At 37.0% G+C, this 24,963-nt stretch overlaps 1 protein-coding gene across 2 annotated transcripts; it reads right to left on the minus strand.

The window, feature by feature from the left end:
• Nucleotides 1–2,662: 2,662 nt before the first annotated feature.
• mier2 (mesoderm induction early response 1, family member 2) lies at nt 2,663–20,054 on the minus strand. 2 transcript variants are annotated; one of them, XM_032572935.1, is made up of 12 exons: nt 19,956–20,054; nt 16,002–16,170; nt 13,246–13,359; nt 12,813–12,915; nt 12,179–12,258; nt 9,940–10,009; nt 9,614–9,759; nt 9,328–9,409; nt 7,999–8,093; nt 7,764–7,894; nt 7,179–7,321; nt 2,663–5,534 (listed from the first exon to the last, which is right to left on the minus strand). In XM_032572935.1, exons 2-12 carry the CDS (start codon nt 16,020–16,022, stop codon nt 5,119–5,121), a joined length of 1,401 nt encoding a protein of 466 aa, XP_032428826.1. In that variant the 5' UTR covers nt 16,023–16,170; nt 19,956–20,054; the 3' UTR covers nt 2,663–5,118. The 2 variants fall into 2 exon arrangements, with proteins under 2 accessions (XP_032428826.1, XP_032428827.1); XM_032572936.1 differs by lacking the exon at nt 19,956–20,054 and adding an exon at nt 17,477–17,581.
• Nucleotides 20,055–24,963: the final 4,909 nt, after the last annotated feature.

A 24,963-nucleotide genomic window follows, 5' to 3' on the forward strand; every position in this document is an offset into this window, starting at 1 on the left:
AGCTAAGGTTTTAACATGACCAAATCGGACAAGGTTTACGGGGTGTACTTTTGCGAAGAGCTGCAGTTGGGGTTTGAACGAAATTAAAAGACACTATTTCCCTCCCGTCATAAAAGGGGAGTCTTAAAAAGCCTGCGGACTGAGAATCTAGAATTAGCATGACTTAACAGCAGCATGACTCCAGCCCTCCAGCCCTCAGTGACCCTGCTGCCCCGCAGGCGTAACCCCCTCAGCAGCTACCATTTGCTTGTTGCATCCAGCCATGTGTGTAATGCCTTGACTAATAAGTGTGCATTGACACTTAATTCTGTTTGCATGAGAAACACCATGTTTATCCCCTTCAAGTATATTAGTTCAGCGCTGTGGAGTTAAGCAGATAATCTTCCACAGACGAACTCTGAATTGCAACTTTTATTTGACTTTTGCACATGAGCAAAGTGAATTAAATAACCTGAAATCAAACTGCGTGAAGGGTTGCGCGGCTCCAGGCCCGACGTGTTGCGTGAAGCGGATTAAACAGTAAAATTTACAGGAGAATAAAGGCGGTAAGAAGAGGATGAAAATAATTTAGTTTAAACTGAGACTTTTCTGCCCCCTTGTGGTTGTTTCTGTAAGAAGTGTAAAGCCCTTTACCATCTCTGATTTTTGCCTGTATGTATGTGATTTTGAAAAAAAAACAACAAAAAAACTTAACCTAGAGTGCCATTAAAAACAGTTCTTGTCCTCTTATGGATTTGTTCTCGTTTCAGATGATCAGAACAAATTTGATATCAGATAAATAAACATCTGGAATAAATAAAAACTAAGTTTCAAATGATGAGCTTATTTGTTGAAGGAAAAAAATCTGCCTAACCCAAACTGGTCCCAAGTGACAAAGAACCACCATCTGGGAAGCAACAACTACCATCAACATGTTGCATTTGCCGTTAATAAGCTTTTTACATCACTGCGGGAGAATTTGACCAACTCTTCTTTGTGGAAGTATTTTGTTCAGCTTCTCTTCAAGAATGACGGTCTGGAAAGGCCTTTGACTAGGCCACTCCAAGTACTTAATTTTGTCTTTAGCTGGTGTGCTTTGGATCAATACTCTACTGCATAATCCAAGTACAGCTTGAGGTTATTAATCTGAAGGTCAGATATTCTACTTAAGGATTTTCTGCAGAGTCCATGGTTCAATCAGTTAAGGCAAAAAGTACATCAAAAGTAAAGCATTTCCAGACCATCCCATTACCGCCACGCCTGACTGCTGATGTTATTTTTCTCATATGCTGTTAGTTTTGCTGCAATTGTGCCAGGATGCACACCTTTCAAAAGTATATATTGATTTCTTTTGCATTCTGCCTTTAAGCAACTTGTTTGTTTGATTGTTTGCTTACTTAAAAGTGACTTTTTGGCAGAATGGGTTTGTACTGAAAATAAAACCAGTTTATTTCAGAAGATTTCTTGAATTATTCCCACTTGGGATCAAGTGGTATTAAAACAAAATGGTCTTTTATTTTTTAAATAAAACATTTCCAAAGTAATTAATTAAGGCTAGCTGAACTCAGAAGACAGGTATTTTATTCGGCTATGATACACTGACATTCTTTTCACTGAACTCAAATGTCAACAATTGTTTTTATAGTTCCTGTTTTACTACTATGCTTGTTAACAGGATTTTTTGCTTTCAAGGAATCTGACATCTGAGACCAGGAGCAAAAAGCAGCACATTTCTGGTCGCTCAGTAAAAACTGACATAAAAACACAGACATATTGTTCTTGCACATCTTTTTGCCAACTTGATGCTGCCAGACTTGAAGTCTACTCTTCAGACACATCCTGAATAAGTTGCAGTAGTGCAATTATTGCACTACTGCAACTTGTTGTTGTTCTGTGTCAAATATGAGATATAAGAACGTAACAAAAACTGGTAATTGTGTTTCATTGTGTATATTAAGTATGTAAGACTAGTATAAGGTCGCAGGAGGAAACAAAAGCTGAGGTGCGCTTCCAGCTCCACTTGTTTTATCGGTACCAAGCTCTGAATCAGTCAGTGAGACAGAAAAAACTAAAATGTATTGAAGCTTCTCTCCATGCTTTAGAAGGTCACATAGTGATAAAAGGGATAAGTGACATAGTGCTAAATATAAACTGAATACACAAACAAACAAAAGATTTAATACGTTCAGGAAGAAAAGATTTCCAAACCAGCCTGATCCAATTTGAAAAAGTCTCTCCCCTTTGAAATCATAAATATAAGTAGACACAAGCTAAAATTCTCTTTCCATGCCAAGACCTGTGCTGTACACGTCGTTCGGCATCATCAACATTTCATGACGCAGTGGAAAAACGATCAGTAAAAATCTGGCATGGTCACATTGCAAAAACTAAACGGAAAATTGTTGAGGGAGATCATTCAGATAGCAACCGCAACACTAAAGGAGCCACAGGATATTTTTGACAAATACTGTTTGTGTTACTCATGACAACAAGCTGCAGTATTTTCTGTATAGTTGTACTATTTGATAAGGTTGGAACACAGAAAACATCTGCAGAAGCATCCAGGCCTGGTTGTCCCTAAACCTCGTGATGATGAAACCATGATAACCCTGTTGCGCCACCTTTCTAAATAAACAACATGAAGCAACACCAGAAAAATGTCAGACATAGTGAGACATGGTGGTAGAATATTGATCTGGGGTTATTTTATTTTCAGATGGAACTAAAACGTTTCTAACTTTCTAGCAGCGTTGACCCCAAAATCTTCAGATCCCTGATAGAAAACTGAAGATAGAGATTTTATTTATCAGCATAAATTATCAAACTAATAAAAGAATGACTTCAAATTACATTTCAGTTTTAAAATGTTCTAGTGGGACGTGCAGTGTGAACAAAAAATGTCCTCAGAATCTGAGAAATTTGGAAAACTTTCATGCTCAGATATTGCCAAACCAAGATGTGGGATTCTGATAGTCTTACTAAAGTACACTGAATGGTGAAACTGGATTAAATGGTGATTGATATCTTTGCAAAATGACATCATTTTCCATTCTTTTTAACCTCTCCATCCAAACTACGTCTTTAGGTAAAGGGACCAACTAAAGCAAATGCCAGAACACTGCAAGTAGATCAGATTACATCATTTCAGAGTGATTTAAATAACAATACAGTTTAATGTTTACACTGGTAAGTTTAATTTCACATTTTATTTACAAAATATATTTAAAAAGAAATATGATGAAAGCAATTTATAATTTGAATACATGTATGTGCCTATACATATTCTTAAGAACAAAAGGAAATAAAAGATTTCCGCTCCTTTTTTTCTGTCTTCACCGTCTTGCCTCAACTTTACCTGTGTTTTTAAAAATAAAATGAAATAAAAAGATGGACTCTGATTTCAACATGGATCACACAGCCAGTTAGAAAAGGAAATAAGAAATGAGTGAAAACAGACGAAGTGGGTCCAGTTCATCTGTGGAACCTTTTGCTCTTTTAGAGTCGGCAAAATGCAACAACACGTAAATATAAACAATATGAACATGACTAAAAAAGGGCATTTTAACTCTTATTACCATTATTAGATAAATAAGCAAATAAAGTGTCTGACTGGGACATTGCTTGTCCCAGTCAGACATGAACAATTTTTACTCTACATACATTTCCTGAGTGCTGCCGTTTGTTTACTTTAAAGAAGTTTGCTTCATTCAGGCTTTTTTGTAAATCAAAAAGCAAAGAAACGGCAGGGATTCAAAACAAGAGCTGTATTACGTTATCGATTAAACCAGAGTAATTTCACACCTGAAACATATTCTGATGAAATAATGATCCCAATGTTGATTAGCAAATGTGCATAACTCAGTTGTTCTTTTTTTTTTTAAAAGAAAATTGGGAGTATTCAGCTAATAATAAATAAAGCCCAGACAGAAACCAGAAGTTCAGGTTGGAAGTAAAGGACGGGTCACTCCTTGGCTGAAAGGAATGTGAACCAGATGAAAACAAAGAAGAAGAGAACTTTCCCTTCAGACTAGAACATTCATCCTTCATCCGGCTTCATCCTTAAACATGAAGCCGTTCAAGGACGAGTGCTTCTCATTATATGCTAAGATATACAATGATCTTGCAGGAACTGACAAACTGTACATGGAGACACAGAAGTCAGTGATATATAAACCTGTTTATATTGCATTTGATGTAAAAAAGGAAAAGAATGCACCAATACATTTTTTTCCAGTATCCCTACTTCTAAAATTAAAGCATAGCATCCTAATTTGTATCTGATTTACCAAAAATCAGACAAAGAAGCCGATGCAGCAGAGTTCATGTTGTTGATTGATGCATTGTAGACAGAAAATAGTGGGTGTAGCTCATTATTATGCATTTAATTAACTGAAAAAACCCCAACAGGTTAAAGGTTTTGACTTGACAATCAGGGTCAAATTTGGCTCAGTTCTCTGGCCAATTGATTCACGCATGTCAAGTACAATTTAATCAACTTATTAAAATGGGTAGAATGAAGTTTTAATGAATTATAGAGCTCCTTTGTGGCTTCATGTTTAAAACAAATCTATATATACAATTTTCTTACAGGTTTCATTGTAACTATGAAAAAGTTCTGCTAGAAAACCTAAACACAACAGGCAGGGTGGAGGAAGAGGGGGGAACATAATTTCCATATAAAAAAACTTGCCAAGATTGAGCATCTGATGTGTGTGATGGAAAATCGTCTGAAACAACAGCAGCAATAAAAGCAACAGAAAAAAAGACAAACAAGTTGCTGGCTCTTTTGCCCAACTTTTTCTTCCCAGGAATAATGATAAGAAAAAAAAAAAACCTGAATAAGTTACGACTCAGAAAATGGATGTGATTGAGAAAACTGGTCTGCAGCTTTCATCCCCTACACTGTGTTGTTACAAATTGTAATTAATAGATATAAACACGATCAATGGCTGACAGTCATAAATTAAACACTCAGCATTCAACAACGGACGGACGTTGATGGTAAGGCCTCCTCCAGAGCAACAGCTCCATCTTTTTCAAATGTAAAAACTGTTTGACCAATTAAATATCTGTCTGCAGAGAGAGTAAACGGATGATATTCTTCTGTGTACGTTACACTCTGCCCAAAAGTTAAAAGGGCTAGGGGTGCAGCAGGCTGCCAAACGCCTGGAAGTTTGATGAGAGAACAGCGGCCGAGGAAGCCGAGGTGGAGGGAAGGTTAAATTCCACCTGCAGCCTGCGGGAGGCGTGAGTCCCACCGCCTGCGGCACCACAACCAGGGCCGTCAGAAACGAAGGGCCTGCCGTGCATCTGCAGGTGGTAGAAACAGGAGTTCAGGAAGCCGTGGTCGTCATCAAGGCGGGACGGCGGGTTTCCACGGCCCCACTCAGAGCACTGGTCAGAGGGCTGAGACTGGAGCTGAACCGGAGCTGAGGGACGATCCGAGTCAGCGTCTCCAAGCTCGTCCATGGATGGGTAAGAGAACGGACAGTCGAAGAGCTGCTGAGGACATTCGTCGGGACACAGCTCGGACAGACTCATCACCAGTTCACCGTCTGGGAACAAAGAGATAAATTCAGATCACGTCTGATCAGTAAAACCACTGAGGCTCATCAGACACCAACTCTGTTTTTGATTTTTCAATATTTTGATTCATAGATCATTAAACAAAAATATTCCATCAAATCTCAATTTTAAAAAAATAACAGCAAAAATAAAACAAATGCCCTTCAAAGACTGTATGCAACAATGTTAGGAAGAGGAAGGAAAGAAGGAATTTGTCTATTTTGAGAATTTCGTCAAATGACGCAAATATGAAGACAAATTAAAGTTACTTTATTCAGTTCAATTCAGTTTACTTATCTATGTATCGCCAATTCACATTACTAAAACAAAATCTTTTTGCTGAACTTCAGTCAGAAGATCACCAGTCATTTTTAAAAAAGAAGGAATAGCGAGGCAGATCATAAGTGGATTGTGGTGAAAAGATTTCAGGCTTCTGGGAAGTAATGAAATAAATATTCGCCAAGAGACAAGAGTCTGCAGCTCTCTGAGCACAAGTTCGTAGATTCTGTAAAGTAACTAAATGTGGAATCATAAAGGGCGTTATTGTGTTTTGGTGACAATGTGTGAGGAAACACTGATGCACATGAAATTATTGTAACTTTGTAGTGACAATCTTAAAAACAGATTGTAAACATCAACAAGAGCCAAGTTATTTGTTCTTTTTGTTCACATTAGTTCACCCTGTTTTCTTTACCTGCAGGCCCAGCCTGCTTTCTGTAGCGTGTGTGGACGGAGGTCATGGCTTTAAGAGAAAGCGGGGCGTTCGTCTGCGCCTGGGGCGGCCTTCTTCTTCTGGAGCAGAATGCCAACATGAACCGTGCACAGACAAACATGCACACCCAACAAACAGAGACATGCATACGTGCATGCACAAACAGAACAACACGCGACAGTAAGGATGGGAGAAAACAAAGGTGGGGAGACATAACAAAACATAATGAAGATGAAGCAAATGATGTGATCTCGATGCCAAAAAAAATAAACTGAAGAATTCTGCACAGTAAAGGCCAAAAAACTGCATATATGACTATTAGGATTTGGTTTCCATTAATGCTGGAGGTTTTCTATAACTTTTTAGAAAAGTTCAAATTAAATGTTCATTGTCACTGTAGTTCCGCACAACATGTACAGTACAGACCAAAAGTTTGGACACACCTTTCTAATTCAATGGGTTTTCTTTATTTTCATGACTATTTATAAGGCAAGAAATCCCACTTATTAACCGGACAGGGCACACCTATGAAGTGAAAACCATTTCAGGTGACTACCTCTTGAAGCTCATCAAGAAAATGCAGAGTGTGTGCAAAGCAGTAATCACAGCAAAAGGTTGCTACTTTGAAGAAATTAGAATATAAGGGGTATTTTCAGTTGTTTTACATTTTTTTGTTTAGTGCATATTTCCACATGTGTTATTCATAGTTTTGATGCCTTCAGTGTGAATCTACAATGTCAATAGTCATGAAAATAAAGGAAACTCATTGAATTAAAAGGTGCGTCGAAACTTTTGGTCTGTACTGTATATACTTAAGTACTGTCACTTGCATGTTTTAATGACCTTCTGTAAGAAAGAGTAATTTTACAGCAGAACAAACTCAGTTTCACAGCTCGTTTATTGATCTATTCCTGATTCGCACCTTGTTTGTTTAGATCCAGACTTGTACTTGAAGGAAACCGGGACTCCATTTGTCCAGAGGTTATTGAGATCTGTGACAGTAACCCCAAAGAACTGTTGCTTCCCTCGAGATCTCCACCCTCTCCATCCTGGTCTCCATCCTCACTAAAATACAGAAGCACAATCACAAATTATGTGCAACTTTGAAGTGTACACACACATTTGACACGGATGATGTCATGGTAGAGTTGACTCATTGCTACACACACTCAGATGTAACTGATACTAGGAGAAAGAGAAAGAGAGATAGGAGGGGTCATGGCATGCCTATTGGTCATATATTATGACTAGGGCAAGCTATTTGTGTAATTATTATAACCCCCTCTACCACCCAATTTTATAGCAAAGCTATAATGTCACATTTTTCCCACTTCCAAGTTTTGTACTATCATTTGTTGGTCTATCACATAAAATCCAAATAAAATAGAATTAATTTATAGGAACATTTTTTTTCCAATATTACAAATAGTCTATAACCGTCTTCCAGTTTTTACTAACAAACAAGTTAGCGTCACTTAACCCAAAGCATTTCTGCAGAAGTACTCACATGTTCTCCGACTGCATGATGTACTTTTTTCGGCTCACCCTTGTGGCCTGCTGGGTGAAGAACATGTGGCGCTCCGATTTCTTCCACATGTAGTAATATGCCACACACTCACCAACGGAGCGAGTTCGTACCTGTGGAGAAAGGTTTCAATCATTTTTAGAAACAAGTATTTAAAACAATCAGTCACATTTTGAGGCTAGATTAAGGATCAAAAGCTCTAAATTTGATCACATACCTTATTAGCCTGAATGAGATGGAAGTTTTTCCCATAAACACGGTAGCCATTCTCAAAGTTCCTACACTCCTCCTCGCTCCAAGAACACAGCTCCTCTAAAAGCAGTAGGTACACAGAGAACTGAGATCCTGCAAACTAGTTCAGGTTAAGCACATGTTATTGATAACAAAAATCATTCGCCTCCTGCTGAAAATCTACCAGCACACTTCTAAGCTAGAGCGCCACAACTCAACACAATCAAGTTTTGTGGTGGAATAAAGTCACAGGCTTTTGGGAAAACGACATGGTTTTACTGCACATGTACCATAGAAATATAGCTAAAGAATAGCTAAAGTACAGTGGAAACCACTGACAAAAGCGGCGCAACATTTTTAAATTCACTTTCTTACACTAAATCATACTTAACATTTCCACCTCTTCTCCGTTAGGATTACCAAAATTATTTATATTTGCAAAATGGCAGAATTATTGTGAGTGTTTTTTTTTTTTAGGATTTCTTTTTTAATTGAGGAGTTTACATAAAAGCAGCCTATCATTCAAAAAATCTGGGAAAACCGAGTTGATGATGTAACGGTTTTGAAAGCTTCTGATAGGTTTATTCACAGCATTTAGATTAGAAGGAGATACACCCATGGATATATGTAAGGCATTACTTCAAACCAAATTATTCCCTGTGTGACATTATGAAAAATACATGTCATCATCATCACAACAAAAACCTTGTGTGAAAATATTTACTAAAAATAAATATTGCTGATGAAGACATCATCAAGTTTAAGCTTGGGCACAAACTGGTATTCCAAACGGTAAATGGCCTAAAGTATACAGTCTGACAAGTTACAAAGTCAAACATCCTGTTATAAGCGTATATAGTTTCATAAAGTAAAAGTGAGTCATGGCTTTTAAAGAAGTCTCAATATATCTCTTTCACATGAGACTCATTGTTCTTTAATTTATTTTGAAACAAAGTGTTTTAATTCTATGTGCAGCCGCACATCTGGAATGAGTTCCTGAAAAACAGCCAGTGAGGGTTTTTTTTTTTTTTTAAACCTGTTAAACAGGTTATTCTTTTTCCTCCAAAATGAATACAGCAGATATAAACCGTGAACCACCTTTCAAGCTGACGGCCAGTCGGGAAGCAGATTCTATTAAGCAAATGATAAAAGAGCAAATGGTCTAAATGGTCACAAACATTAGAACTTTGCTAAAGTTTAACAGTGCTGTTAGGTTTAACTATGTGGTTCAATACTAGGTGCTTCCATGAATAGGATCGTACAAATCAGATCACATAAAAAAAAAAGTCATCCATGACAACAGGAAGAGTCTTACCACTGAATACTTTCACATTGAAACGTAACCGTCTCAGTGCTTCTTCTGCATTGAAGTTGCATTTCACTAGTTCATACAGTGCCTGAATGTTGAGCCAGAAAGAAGGCAGAAATCAAAACTTAATCCCACATGACAAAAAAAATTAACTAATAACGACTCCTGCTACATTATCCCAGTTCCTTTGGCTTGTTTAGCAAACAAACAATATTATACATTTTAATGCAGTCACCTACAGCTGCAGGCAGTGGTGATGTGAATAGCATAAAATGCCACACTGATGATGTACCTGCTCATTGTCTTGGATAGTGGCCGTTTGGGTCCATACCGCCCCCTCCTTGCCACCAAGTCTCTGTACATTCTGCAAAAATTTCTCTACTTCCTGTACAGGCAAAACCCCAGGCCTCCACAGCACCTGGTCGTCGTGGTTGTAAGCTGGAGGAGCGAAAGCAGAAGAGGAAGATGGAAATTGTGAGAATGATGACAGGTCTGTGCGTAGCAGTCTCTTCTTTTATACTAAGTTTCTAATTTTTAGAATCTCTACAGATAAATACTTATGGTACAATGTCTACAAGGTCTACTCAACAAATGCACTCCACAAACAATCATTTTCACCTCTCTCCTCAGATAAATGTGGATTTATTGGTGGGATTTTTGCTTGATACATGGAGCCGACCATGATTTCCTGTAGAAAAAAAAACAATAAAATGGTTCAAATCTGAGCATTCACTACAAGATGAAGATGATCTTAGAAACACTGGATTAAAGCAGGGTTTACATAACAGTCCAAGAGTCTGATAAAATGCAGCTAGATTTGGTCTATATTAGTTGTGGAAAAATAAGAACTAATAAATAAATACATGTGAAAAGCTCATTTCTGACTGGTTCAGTACCATGCTGACACTATTTCAGATCCACAATGTCACAAACTCATTCAAGTCCAATGTTACTATATTTTAAATGGATTAGCTTTACTTTCAGTGAGGAACAACTGTTATTGCATCCATCCATCGTCTAACACCCTTGTCCCTAGTGGGGTCAGGAGGGGTGCTGGTGCCCATCTCCAGCGAACCTTTCGGGCGAGAGGCGGGGTCACACTGGACAGGTCGCCAGTCTGTCGCAGGGCAACACAGAGACAGACAGGACAAACAACCATGCACACACACACACACACCTAGGGAGAATTTAGAAAGACCAATTAACCTAATAGTCATGTTTTTGGACTGTGGGAGGAAGCCAGAGTACCCGGAGAGAACCCATGCATGCACAGGGAGAACATGCAAAACTCCATACAGAAAGACCCTGGGCCGGGAATCGAACCCAGGACCTTCTTGCTGCAAGGCAACAGTGCTACTAACTGCGCCACTGTGCAAATATTTGAAAATATATCATTACAATGTTTTTAAAAGTAATATTTGTAGACAGTATACACAATAGAAATGATCAATAAAGAAATTAACAAAACCAAACAACACCATATTTTTAAAAAAAACCCTGTGATCACTGAAAGAAATTATAGGACAAACTAAAATTCAAATGTTGCTGACATGTTTTTTGTCTTTCCACTGGTATTTTGTGTCTTTATGTAGAAGCACAAATTAGTTTTTCCTTCATATATATTTTAATTATATTGCCGTCAAATGAAGATAACTGTAGCTGATAATTTGAGTATCTAATTGAATAAAGAATCCTAATATTTCACACACCTCATAAATACCAGTCATTTTAAAGTTACAGAGTCTAGAATTACATTTGAACTAAAAGGTGTAATAGAAAGAGTTTTCGCCTTTGGCGTTGCACCATGGGACCTATTTTTGTTTATTGCCAGTGGAGGCTCACCTGACGTTTTAAATATGCAGCATTGTGTATTTGTAGATGCATAAATATTTAGAGCCTAATTTTATTGATCTTTTTGTGATGCCGGAGGTGGCACTCATTTATATAATTAAGAGTTTTAAGAGTCAAACCTTATTTCCAAGTTGTTTTTTGGTCGAAATTAATCTGTAAGTAAATTAAAAGGCATTTTTGGAGGGAAAAAAAATCATTTAGAAATAATGCATTACTTGACAAAAAGAATCTGAAGAATGAGAGGACTTTCATTCAGATATTTGGCCCACACTTCATCTACAGCTACATAGAGAAGGACTTACTCATTTATCAATAAATCAGCAAAATTGATCCAAAAATTCCTACAAATGACATCTAATATTAACAATTCCATTATATATCCCATATCCCTGGAGTATGAACGTCTAGTAAAAAATAGACACATTTCTCTTTGATATTTATCAAAATAGGAAATAGAAGAGAGCCTGCTATTCAAGTATGGCAGATACAGTTTAAACTGTTAAATGTTCCTTCTTATTTAGAGGTGAAACAATGAAGAAAATAAAAATATATGTGAAAACTGATGTATACCAACCTACCTTTTGTGGATAACTACTTTTCTGTAAAATTCAATCTCATGGTTTTTTTTGCTAATAGTCACAGTAATTCAGCGTATGCATATGTGTGTGACAGAAATCTTTCATTTTAATTCTGCTCTCTTTTAAAAAGGTTCAACAAAGGACTGAGTTTGCAAATTATCCTGTGGCTAGAAAACAAAAGTACCAAACCAAAGCTGTACTTGGGTTTTTAACATGTAACGTAGTTTAATGTGTTATCCTCAATAAAAAATAAACCGGAATTGAATTAAAATCTCCACTGCTTGCATATGTAAAATGCCCATATCACTATTTAGAACAATGATACAAAGATTTAAAACAACTGGACGTGTGATAAGTCTGAATGACTCCAGTTTATCTAGCCATTGCACAGTGACCAACTCAACATGATATCATTCTGAGTAGCTAACCTTGTGCTCTTCATTGGACGGAATAGAAGAATCATCAGTGTCGTCGTCTGATGAGCTGACAGTCGTCGCTTTGTATCCGTCTGAAAGAGACAGAAACGGCACAAAGAGGATTATTCAACCCTGAGCAGAATTCCTCAAAAAAGAAAAACATTTCCAAATCAGCTGTGATGTCGAGCGAAACTGAACACCTCAAATACTTGAACTGTTGATGGAAAGGTTTTCTTCAATGTAAGAAAAATGTTAGAAATAAGTGAAGAAAATTGTCCAAATATTAGATTAGAAATTATTACAAGCAAGCAGAGCCAAGTAATTGTTTGGAGATGAAAAATGTTTCCAAGGAACACATCCACAACTCAAATGAAAAAAACAACTAGCTGTTTAGAAAAGTATAGAAATATTTATCTCTACAAAATAATAATCAAAATAGTGGTGAGGAAAATTTCAGCTTCCTTTAGGGAAAAACAAAAATCTAATCTGTGAAATAAACATTATATATCAACGCATCAAAAAAATGGTTTTGACAGAAAATAACTATAGCTCTTTTATTTGAATAAAAAGGACAAAACCAAAAATACTTTTATCAACACTTCTTTTGGTGTGAAAATCTTTATGGGTAATTAATCCTGTGTGTTACCCTGGAGGCTGGGCAGCAAATCTGAGGTGTTTGAGGAGGTGAGATCAAAGGCTGAAGCTTGTTTCTCTTTCTTGCCATGAAACAGGTCCTTCGTCTTCTGATCCTGTACAAGACACAAAAAACAAACAACACTACAAAACTCTGCAGAACAATGATCAACCTTGTGTTTATTTGAAGCCAACCTTACAAGAAGCCACCTTGAAATTATCAAATGAACAAATGAGGAAGTGAAAATCTTATGTTGCAATGCTTTGAAATTGTCCTAATGTTTTGGTGCATTTCTTTAATGTGATCGGCCGAATACACAAAAATCATGGATAGCCCAAGTAAATTGAGCCAATAACAAGAAACCCACAATCAGAACATCTATAGAGAAAGTTGTATAACACATGAATAACGGCACTAGTTGATATATGCTTTGGCTGAATCTCACCTTATCCAGGGTCATATCTGGCAGAGTGGTGGTTATAGGACATGTTTCCTTCTGTGGATTGGATACTTGATATCCATATAAAGCCAGTAGCTCCTCCAAGGGAAGCTCACTGACCTATAGGGGCAAATGACAGAGAAAGGAGAGAAAAAAAAAAAATACAACAATGTAATTTAATTCCACTTCAGCTTTAATTCCACAAAACTGTTTTGTTTTCCTAAAAAAAACAGTTGAAATATGACTTTTGATTTTCAGTTTCTCAAGGACATTCATGACTTCTTAGGGAGCAAAATTTGATATAAATATTTTCACAATGTGTGGCCGAGAAGATTAATATATCAATATGTCATGTTTTTATTTTCAACAAGTCGACCGAGCAGCAAAATGTAAGAATAGCTTTGGCGCAAAAGTGAGAAGTTGCAAACAAATCCAACACTGAGAGGGAAGTTCAGGCCAGCAGCACTTCATGTTCTTCATGCTGAAAAACTCCCAAAATACTGTAACTACAGTGAATGGAAAAATATGTTTGTATGTAAAGCTATACAGACCCAATCTGCTTTACAACATTACCTGTGTTCATTTAGTTTTGCAGGTATTTATTTCTGCCCTGAAAACAGTCCAAATTAGGTGATTATTTTACAATATATGTAAATATATCTATATTGTGGCACTTAATTTTTTTTTAAGCAAGTGCAACCTATTGGATTTAGTTAATTCAGTCAAAAGATGTAAAACAATATCCATGCATGAATTTTATTTAAAATAAAATTCCAAACAATGGATAAAACGCACATTACGGCAAATTAATGGCATGTAGTTCAGGTGTTTCACAGCGGTTGGGACAAAGCTATGGCTCCGTCACAACGCTGACCAGAGCTGCGCCGTTTATTGCTTCTTTATTGCGTTCCCATTCCTCAGAGTTGCTGCTTGTGGTGCTGGGAAATTGCGGTCATTCCGCTCCAGAAGTTAAGAGGCGTTGCTCAAGATTAAACTTATAATTATGCGCCTCCAAACTGTGCAGCTCTCCGATAACACACGGCAATCCGCCGGTTCACTGGCTTGATTGAATTTTTTTTTTTTTTTTTTTTGGAGTTTGCATTGACGTAAATCACGAGCCAATCAACAAAAGACGTCTCCTGAAATTTCAAAACTTTTGAAAATCTTTTACTAAAATGGCTAAATACAGAAAAGAACAGCCCAGGTGAATTTCTCCTGTGGGGATTAATAAAGTAGTCATTCTGTAGCAGATGGAATGAAAATATCTGTAGGTACCGGCCACAAGTACACCTTCAGAAGGCTGGTAACATTATTCACCACCTGCAAATACTGTTCAAATCCAATAAGCTGAACATACTTGTTTTCCATAAAAATAATTAGAAGTTATGAACTTATTCCAGAAAAAAAAAATTCCCTTTTTTCTGTTATTGATTCTGTATGGAGAGATTATAGTTTTTTATTTTGTCATTTATTTATTTTTAATGAGCAAACTCATTTAAAATTTCTTTTAAAACTGACACTGAGATTTTTCTTTATGGTCGAGCACATTTGCTGGACCAGTTTTTGTATTTGCCGTTTCATACCAAGTTTGTAAGACATATGAATTTAGAATGGGTCATAAACATAATAAAATTGGGAAAAAAAGACACTAAGACCACCATTGTGGTTATTATATAAATGTATATATTTTCTGAAAATATGATACTGCTAGTTTTTGTCTTTATTATAAGTCAGAGTAAATAAATCGCAGCTGCACTTGGAGGCATTCTGGGAGAAAATTACAAGTTTTGCTTGCAGCTGGAAGGAGTTGTGTATACTATTAAAAACCACGGTTATTTATGATTTTTCTGTGGGGTGCATCTTTTGTCTTCAGTCAAACATTGTTCTTAGTCAAGAAACTAACGCATGTCAAAAATAGAAAAAATTGATTAAAAAAAAGAAATAAAAAAAAGACAAAAGACCAGCCTGTCGGCCATTGACAGGGCACAGCTTGTCGATGGCCGTTAAATTTGTCAAATTGTCCCAACTCAGTTCAACCCTTTAGTTCGTCAGGAGAAATATAGATTGATTAGCTCAAAGTTATAATGACAACCTCAAGATTTTTCGAAGATGGGCCTGAGTTTTAAAAACTCAGGCCCATCTCCAACACCATTACTGGGAAGACATACAATTACAGACACTATGCCATCATCAAGTATCAGGGCAATGATTTGAGACAGGGATCCTGACGCTAATTATTTGAAAAAGCCTTGATTAAGACTGTAATGATACTTGGGTCAGATTGGAAGACCTTTCATAAAACAGATAGTTTAGCCCCCATTATTTTATATTTACAATTTCAGGGTTCCCCCCAGTGTATTATAAGCCTGGTGGGCCACCAGGCTTTACTTGAGCCCCCAGAAGGCTGAGCATTGCTTATTTGTTTAAGTCTTTTAAAAATGTTTGCATTTTTTAAGACTCTATAGTTGGTGTTCAGGTATTAATCTTCCAATAATACATAATTACCAAGTGATCTCTTAAAATTTCCTGTCAATTTTAAGCATTTTTAAACTCAAAAACACGACAGGTGGCTGGATGAATGACTACCCTGGCACCCAACCACTGGGTTTAGCAAGTTTTCTGGGGGAAACCTTGAATTTGTTTTAAATATATAGGTATTTTGGGGAAAAATGAGTTCCAATTGATTCCTAAAAAAAAGCCCTAGGTCTTAAAAATGTGTGATAGACACAGAAACATATTTTAAGAGACAAAACTTAACTTACTGTTGGGGATTGTGCAGCCATTTTCTTGGAGCGAGAAAGCTTCTCCTCCAAATCCTCTATGACTTCTTCCAACTGCTGTTTCTTCTGCTGAAGGCCTTCATCTCTGTACTTTGCCCACTCTCCATTAGGCCACAGTGTCTGTGCTAATGTTCATTTGCTTGTCGCCCACCTGCAAACACATATACACACATTTTATGGAAAAACTCATATAGAAGGGTTTCGCAACATACACATAGCACACCTGAGGCACAAAGTGCAATGTACACACAAACAGCATATCAATTATCCTGGTTCAGAACATTGCAAACCAGCCAGCTGCTGCATTCTTAAAGCATCATTTTTTAAGATCTGTTACCAACAGAGCTTAAAATATACAATAACACCAAATTTATCAAGTCAATGGCTTCACAAAAATGAACATGAGTGGCAATCCAAAGTACTTTATATGATACTGACCTACTCTTTACAGCCATAACAGCTCAATGGTGTAGAAGAGCGTTTATGAGAATATTGGACATTTCTTAAAGAAGTGCATTTATGAGGTCAGACGCTGATGTTGGACAAGACTCAACTTGTTGTATCTGCCCTAATTCATCCTAAATCTATTTAACAATGTTGAATTCCTGCTCCACACAAAGCTAGCTCATCCATACCTTTATGGACCTTGCTTTGGCCACAGTAGTTCAGTCATGCTGAAGCAGGAAGGAAATGCTGGTGTCATCTTATCTATAATTTTGGGTCACTTGATAAATCTCTTAGGCAGACTGTAGAGGAACCCTTTAGTGAGATTTTCTTCCCGAAGGGTGTTTTCACACCTAATATTCTGGTGGACTTTGTTCGATTGGGGAACAAAATTGCAACATTTGTTACATTTTCAGCTGCTGCAATTCACTTTCACACTGCACTGTGTCAAACGATCCAAACTAATTGAGAAACCTGATCTCCCTCCTTGCCTGTCATGGCCAAGAACCGCTGAAGGAAACAACTCAAAAATCTCAGAAAAAGACATGAGGGCAACTTGATTCTTCCCAAAATGTAAACAAAAATGTAGCGTCAAATCCTAGCAGTTGTAGGATTTCTCTTTTTGTAAAGGACTAAGAACCATTTCTCCCTCTAGCATTAGACTCTTTTGCAGTTGTTTTGGTTCTAGTGACCCAGAACGCCCTATAGTCGTTTCCTGCTTTTGTAGCGACCTACACTCCAAAAGCAGAACATGGTTTGTATAAAAGTCTGCACTTTCAGTCGGTGATTCCTAAATATTTTATATTTTGATACTTGGCTATGTGCACTATTTTGCTGTGTTTGAAAACAGGTAATTTTGCTCAGGTTCTAGAGTCCTGCTAATGACCCAATTAAGTGATTCAGATGTGTCGACTCATACACTCGTGAATCTAACAGTTTCACCACACTGGCCCTTGAGGACTTTAGTTTGACAGTGCTTTACAGGGACACCCATGTTATGTAACAAGACAAACCTAATTTGGGATAGATTATAAAGACTTGGCTGCAGCAACTGCACTGGTCTCGACTGTCAGTCATCCTGACTTGTCCTTAGCAGATAGCTGTGAACAACAATTAAAAAACAAACAACTGTACACTGCCAAGCTTGTTTTCAGGTAGATCAGCTCAAAACTTCCACACTAAGCTGCTTTATAATGTGTTATCTTCAGACAAAAAGATTACACAGGGGCACATTTGGGGCGTAGGGTCCGGAGGGAGGAAGGTGCCTCTTTACCTTAAAGCTCACAAAAGGAAACATCTAATCAACTTTTGGTGCTGCTCCATTTTCCCAAACCAGCATCAGCCAAACTCTGCTAGAAAGAGTTTTTTTTATGTCATTGTTCAAACACCATGACTGGAACAACAGACTGAGCCCAGAATAGTTGTACTGTATCGGCAAGGCCTCCCTCCCTGAAAAAGATTTCAAACCGGAATGATGTTTCCAGAAGTGTTGCGAAAGCTGGCAAGGCTGAAAAGAAGGCATGGTGATCAGTCGAAGAAACATGGTGCGGCAGTAAAATCACAGATCAAGCTTATTTTCATTTGAGAATCTGAAGATGTCCAGCAGTGTCATTTATGTATCAAGCCGTGTCATCAAGGAGGCTTCTGTTTATGGTGATTGTTCTGTACCAATCAGTCAGCCAATGTCATCAAGAACAGTCTTCAGTGCAAAGAAGAACAAGATGTCCTGGATAGAATTGTATTGTCTCCACAATGACACCAGCATCACCAAATGTGTCTAAGATTTAGGTAGGCCCATATAAACATAATATCTGGGATTAGTTTGGCAAGATGTGTTTATTTATTTATTTTACAAAGGAGCTTCAGTACACCTAAAGTAAAAATGAAATCTCTATTCACTTCTTTTTTGATGTAGAATATGATACCAAAATCAATTATTTAAAAACATCCATCTTTTGTGTGACGTGTCCATCTTTTCTTGACAAAAACTTGAAAATAAGGAACTAAAAAAAACCTTGCTTTAAGTATGCACTGTGGATGTGGTTGAGCTGAGCATTAGCATATACATTCAAACTTTGGAGTCAGTACACATCTCAAAACATATAAGACAGAGTTGTCCATCTCCAGTCATCAAGAGCTTCTATCCTCATTTTTAGATACATCTCTGTTTCAACACAAACAAATCCAGTGAATGGCTCAATACCAGACTTCTGTAGAGCTCAATAACATCCAAAAGTTTGCTGCATAGGGACAGGAGTTTTGAACACTTGATTTAAGTTGTTTCTGATTAACCCTAAATAAGTTTCAACCATTGCAGAAGGTTTTTACTGACATTAACTTAAGCTGGGGACACACTGCTCAACTCTCACAGACTCAACACATTTAGAAAAAATGTGTTCACACCAATAGACTGATTTCAAAAGATGCTTTGTTTCAAGATTGGGATAATACAATATTCAACTTAACCACATTCAATTCAATGTTCTGAATTGAGTTTTCTGTTGATCATTTACAGCATTTCATTGGCTTCCATTTTTAAAAGATGTCAGTTTATAGGCTTTTGATCGCATCTGTTTAACATTTTTACAAAGTTTAGATTAAATTGAAGATCAATGAGGTGATAAATCATAAAACAAAGTGAATGCCTCAAATAATATAAAAGTCAAGAGTAAAACCCTTTTTCTGACTAAAAAGTGAGAAAAGGGTCTTCTCTAAGTTATAAGTTTATTATGCTTCCTGCTAAGAGGAATGCATTTCTACATAGCCAGTTGCGGGCCTGTATAGCACCTCATTTACAAGGAGTGTGGATAACTAAAAAGTAAAGAAAACTTTGGTAACAGACACTATAAGGAACCCTAACAACCAAATCCTTAAATCAGATAAAGTGCCAGCAGTTACTAAATGTCACAACCTACTTTAAACGACACCAAAGGTCCTGTAAGAAGCTGCTTTTTGTCCCAGCCCCATCGGGCGCTGTCTGTCTGACCAGGGGCGCTTTCCTGTGACTTGGTGCTGAACATCTCTTCCTCCACCCGGCTCGCTGCGAGAAGGAAACTACTAGTTTACAATGTTTCCGAGAGGCACGGTGGAAGTTCACCGCCGCCGAGTCAAGTCATGTCTCCAAAACTTTTCAACTCGACCCACCCTGCCGAGAGGACGCACCTGAAAATAGTTCAGCACCACCGCGTCGAACCCGGCCCCGGGATCCCTATTGTTTTCTACTGCCGTACTATCAAGGCAGAGAGGGGAATGGCTCTTTAACACTAAGAACGCGGAGAGAGACGATCTACGCCGGAGAGGCTCTCCGTTTCTTCCCCCCACCACCTCAGCTTCCCGGTGCTAAAATGCCTCGTAGCTCTCTTTCAGCCGCCGCTCAGCAGCCGGAGAAACCCTCGGTCATACTGGGAGCCGTCGGGGTTGACATAGGTCCTAAATTCGGCACAGTTTCTCTAACATTACGGCTCATTAGATTCCTCGTTTTCGCTCACTTACCTCCGCCATTCCGTTTCTGCGCAAGCTTACTGTTGCCCGGATGTTGTATGTCTGCTCCTCTGTACAACTCCGTTTATTGCCGCAACGACTCGGCAAGAGCAGTTTTGCCTTAACTTTGTTTGACTTAACTCCACTTTTTCTAAGATTTGTTTTTTAAATTATTTCCATGTGGCAAATAATGTTTTTTTTTTTAAGACTTATGTAAAATAGTTCATTTGGAAAGACACCTACAGCGGCCGCTACTTTCAGTATGAACTTAACGAAATCATTTGAAGCACTTAACATTTTATAACATTCTACTTAAAGCAATTTATATATATAAAAAAAAGTTTATAATTAAAATCCGTTTTGCATATTGAGCAATAAAACAAGTTCATGACATTAAATTGTTGTTTCTTCTGTTTTTCTATAAAGTTTAAACTGAACAAATTTTATTGCATGGAATTGCTATGAGATTTAAATTCAGCACAATTTGCATTTAGTATACTTACACCAGATCCATGTGGTTTGAAATTTTGAAAAGTAAAGGCCGTCTATATGCTGACTGTATTCACTGAGGTGGAAACTCAACATGCTCAGAGTAGATTAAAAATGCCATCCTTCTGAGACCCTGCTCATTAATTTGTGCCCCTAACTGTGGGCATTTTGTTCACCCTACTGTACTACTATAGGACATCCTGGCTTTCGTGACGCGTCATGTGATAGGCTTAAATGCTGGAAACTCACTTTCCCCAATCAAAATGATCAGCTTACCAGCAACCACGTTTTATGAAGAGAAGAGAGGAAAGTCAAGTATTTTTTAATCTTTAGCAATTTTTCCCTGATATATTTTTATTTATTGACATGTTTGCTAACAATATTTTTGACCTCTGAAAGAATTGAATGATTTGAAGAGTTTCACCTAGGCTTCAGAGCTCATCATAGCACTGAAATATCAATACTAAAGGTCACTACTGAAAAGAATATTAAGGAAAACAAAGGATACATTTCCTCTGCATTGCTGATGATACTCAGCTATATTTATTCATAAATCCTGATGAATTCAGTCAGTTAGACTACAAGAAAAACCTGGATGACTCTAAATGTTTTTAGATTCAGATTGAAGTTGTTGTCTTTGGACCAGAGTCTTTGAAAAAGAAGCTTCTTAGATTGGCATCTAATCTGGATGACATTAAATTTGATTCCTGTACTAAACCAAAGTGACCAGAACATGTTATTTAAATCCCATATTAAACAGGTTTCCAGGATTTCATTTTCTCATCGCCAAAATTAGAAATATCTTGTCCAGGCTGAAAAATTAGGCCGTGCATTTTCTACTGCATGGCTGGACTATTGTAATTCTTTACTATCAGGAAACTCACAGTTCTGATGAAAATGAAAAAGAGAAATCATGTTTCTCCTATTTTAGCTTCCCCTCACCGCCTCCCTGTTAAATCCAGAGAATAATTTTAAATTCTCATTTTCACATATACAGTCCTCAATATTCTTCACCTAATAGTAAAGGTAATTGTATTTATATAGCACATTTTCACCAACATTGGTTACCATGAACCAAAACCTACATTACCAAAAGCAGAAGTACATATCCTTGTCTCATCCTCTGGATTTTGTCAAATGTGCAGTTATTGCAGGACTTGTTGAGCAAGTTTTCTGGATGAACAGGAAATGAAGAGTTTGTTGACATGTCTATAACATAAAATGATATGCAGAAGGTGGTTACGTGTTTATTGGTAATGCTGGAAAAAATATGCCGGCTTGTCACTTTTTAACCACAAATTGGAGGTGTGAAGACTCACCATAAATATGGTAAAAATAATTTTTTGTTTGATAGTGTAGACATGAGGCATTCAGCTCCACTGTAATCTGTTTTCCTAACTACAGTAGCATTCCTCCTTGGTGATGTTTCACTTCCAGAGAAAACTTAAATGTTTGTCGGGGCAATTTTATCCACAACAGTGAACTACATGCTAAGTAAAATAAGGAATAAGGGTGCCGCTGTTGATAAAAGAATGGATGGATGGATGGATGGATGGATGATCTGAACAAAGTAAAACACTGTAAGGAAGGCGTTGATGCAAATACAAAGTTTGTAACTAATCAAAACCCTAAAGTTCTTATAGGCATTTCTACTCTCAGATATTTTAAAATCCACATAAGCCCAGGTGACTTTTGGGTGTCAAAAAAACAATAGTTAAAACACAAGTGGAAACTGCCTGGAAATTTCCAAAGCAATTCCACTTGATTCAAATATTTCTTCACAGCACAGTCTGGGCTTTCACCCATTGACTTGGATTCCTCTGGAAGACCTTCTACTGCGCAAATCAGCAAACAGAAAGAGATGTTCTGAACAATGTCACTTCTCTCTTTGCAGTGAAGGATAGTTGTTTAAAGCACAGGCAATTTCCAGAAAGCTTCATGCTTCATGCTTTATTGACATTGCTGCAATGTCAATAAAGATTTTCACATTGACTTTTGAGAAAGGTACAAATAACTCCAAATGTCTATTTTTATTGCATTTAAAACAGGTTTATTAACATTATATCTTTTTCAAAATTTTTACATTTTGATTATCTTTTGAGTGACGCCTGTGTCAGGATCTTGGTTGTTTTACGGGTTTTCTTGGTTTATAGTTTTGCTAGTTATTCTTTTGATTAGATCAGCATTGTTTCTGTTTTATTTGAGATAACCTGTTCTTATTTCAGTTCATGTTATTTATCCCTCATGTTTAGTTGTTCTTTATTCCACTAAAATCATCAAATCAATCCTTTTTGTTACTCTTTGTTTCTTTGCACCCGATTATCAATCAGTCACTTGTTCCTTGCCATCAAGCTCCTTGGTTCAAAAGCTCATCTCACTCACTTCTTTTCTGCTGGGTTCTTTGTTCTTTCCTGGTACTCAGTTTCCATTGTCTCCATAGTTATACCCTGGTTTGCTATGTTTTATCCACATTTGATTCATAGTATTTATTCCTCTGGTTTAGTTGTTCTTTATTCCACTTAAATCATGTTTTGCCTTTTTGTTTCTCCTTGTTTCTTTGTACAATCTCTTCCCTTGCCTGGTCCCACCTCTCCAGAGGATACAAGTTAGTCCCAGACTATCACACTATCAAAACCATGGTTTTGGGGGATTTTTGATCAGTAATTGGTATTTCCAGTGGGTGTCATTTCTGCACAGTTTTTTTCTTATTGATGTATCTTAAATGCTATAATTATGCTTATGACCACCTGGATATGTTTACAATGCATAAATAATGCTATTAACCCTTTCCAGTCTGAGAAGTCTCTCATGTTTCTCATCTGTTCTTCAGATCTTCAGATTAGTTCATAGTGTGTTACTTTCTTAAATCTTCTAATCAGGTGTTCTTTATGGTCCTAATTTGCATTCATGTAATGTTTCATAAACATCCAAAGTATACAGTAGAACATTATGACAAAGGAGTTTGATATGATTTGAAGTTCAATATGTATAACATCAAATTGAAATACAGATGGTGGACTACGTTTGGCTATGCTTTTTTAATAAAGAAAATACTATTTTCTCAAATACTTTCTGTAATAAGAAGATCAGTCTAAGATTGAGTAATTTAACCACAATGACAAGATGTATTTTGGAGTCGTCATCATAAAAACACTGGCAGCATGTGGTGGTGTGACAAAGTGGTTTTAGTGCTTTTACCACTTGTCCCTTATTCTTATTTCTGATTCATTTTCTCTTTTTGTAGCTGGTCATAATGCTTAAATTTAAACACTACTTTGCAACTTTGCTTCACTCACTATCCCGGGTTTGCTTGTTGTAGCATTATGTTGAATTCCATCTATGTATGTGTTTTGGTGACAGCTAACACTTCTGGACCATTGGATGAATGTTTCTTTTGTTTCAAGGTATATTTATGGTAAATTATTTATTTTCCTTTTTTACTCACCATTGTTTGTCCCTTATAGATCCTGCAGCAGGGCAGGTGTATGGGAGGGGCCTGCCCAGTATTCCCTGCTTAAATGGCTGGATGATGTCATCTATTACATAGCTGGGTTCTACCAATTAGAGGGTTTTCTTTTGTGCATTGTATTGTTTTTTTTCTCCTTCTTTAAAGCAACCTTTTGAGTTGTCCTCCTTTATTACATGGTTTATTTTCCAGACCATTTAAGATGAGTAGATGAGTTTGTAAATTAGATTAATGATCTTATTCTTGTTTCTGTTTAGATTTTGTTGTTTGGTTTGACCTGTTTCATTGTGGTTTAGTTCAATCAAGTGCAGGTGTCATCATCAGAAGAATCTGGAACCGGTTCACCTTTCTGACCCTTTGACCACTCTACCTCACAGGTGGCACATTAAGTATGGGTGATTACATAATGAAGATGGGGAACTATCTCAAAGCAACAGGACAATGAGCGTAAAACATACATCAAAACTAGTTCTGGAATGGATAAAGCAGGAAAAAATTAATATGCTTGGATTACCATACTGAAACTAAAATTTGGGTTAATATACAAGTCCTAGTTAAAAAACAAATGAAAAAAAAAAAAAACTTCAAATGAAGGTAATAATTTATGATCCGAAGCATCCAGTTAGAACCATGCCAGCAGTTTGCTGGTGGCTACAAAAATTGTGATTGAAGTGGACTTACAATACCACACATATATGTATGTATGCGTACTAATGTGGATATTGTTTTTATATCTGTGTGGATCAAAATAAATATTCAGTACATTCAAACACATGCAACTAATCCTAAATAATTGACTACAAGTATAAAATTATTGACATTCATGTCCATAGTGAGCACATGTAAATGTCCAATCATATTTGTTTGGAAGAGTCGTTTCAGTTAAGAGATAAACAATGGAGTAAGATATTTTTGTTGTGTTTACTTATTATTTTAACATATGACAAAATCAGTTATTTCAGAAAAAGAGGCCTAGAAAACACTGAGGCCCAACAGTAAATAAGTTCCAATAAGATCATAGCAACAGCCAGCAAGACAGTGGCTGCGGTCTCTATCCGTGACCGA

Source organism: Xiphophorus hellerii, chromosome 9 (assembly GCF_003331165.1).
Source record: "Xiphophorus hellerii strain 12219 chromosome 9, Xiphophorus_hellerii-4.1, whole genome shotgun sequence".
In the NCBI taxonomy this organism is placed as follows: Eukaryota; Metazoa; Chordata; class Actinopteri; order Cyprinodontiformes; family Poeciliidae; genus Xiphophorus; species Xiphophorus hellerii.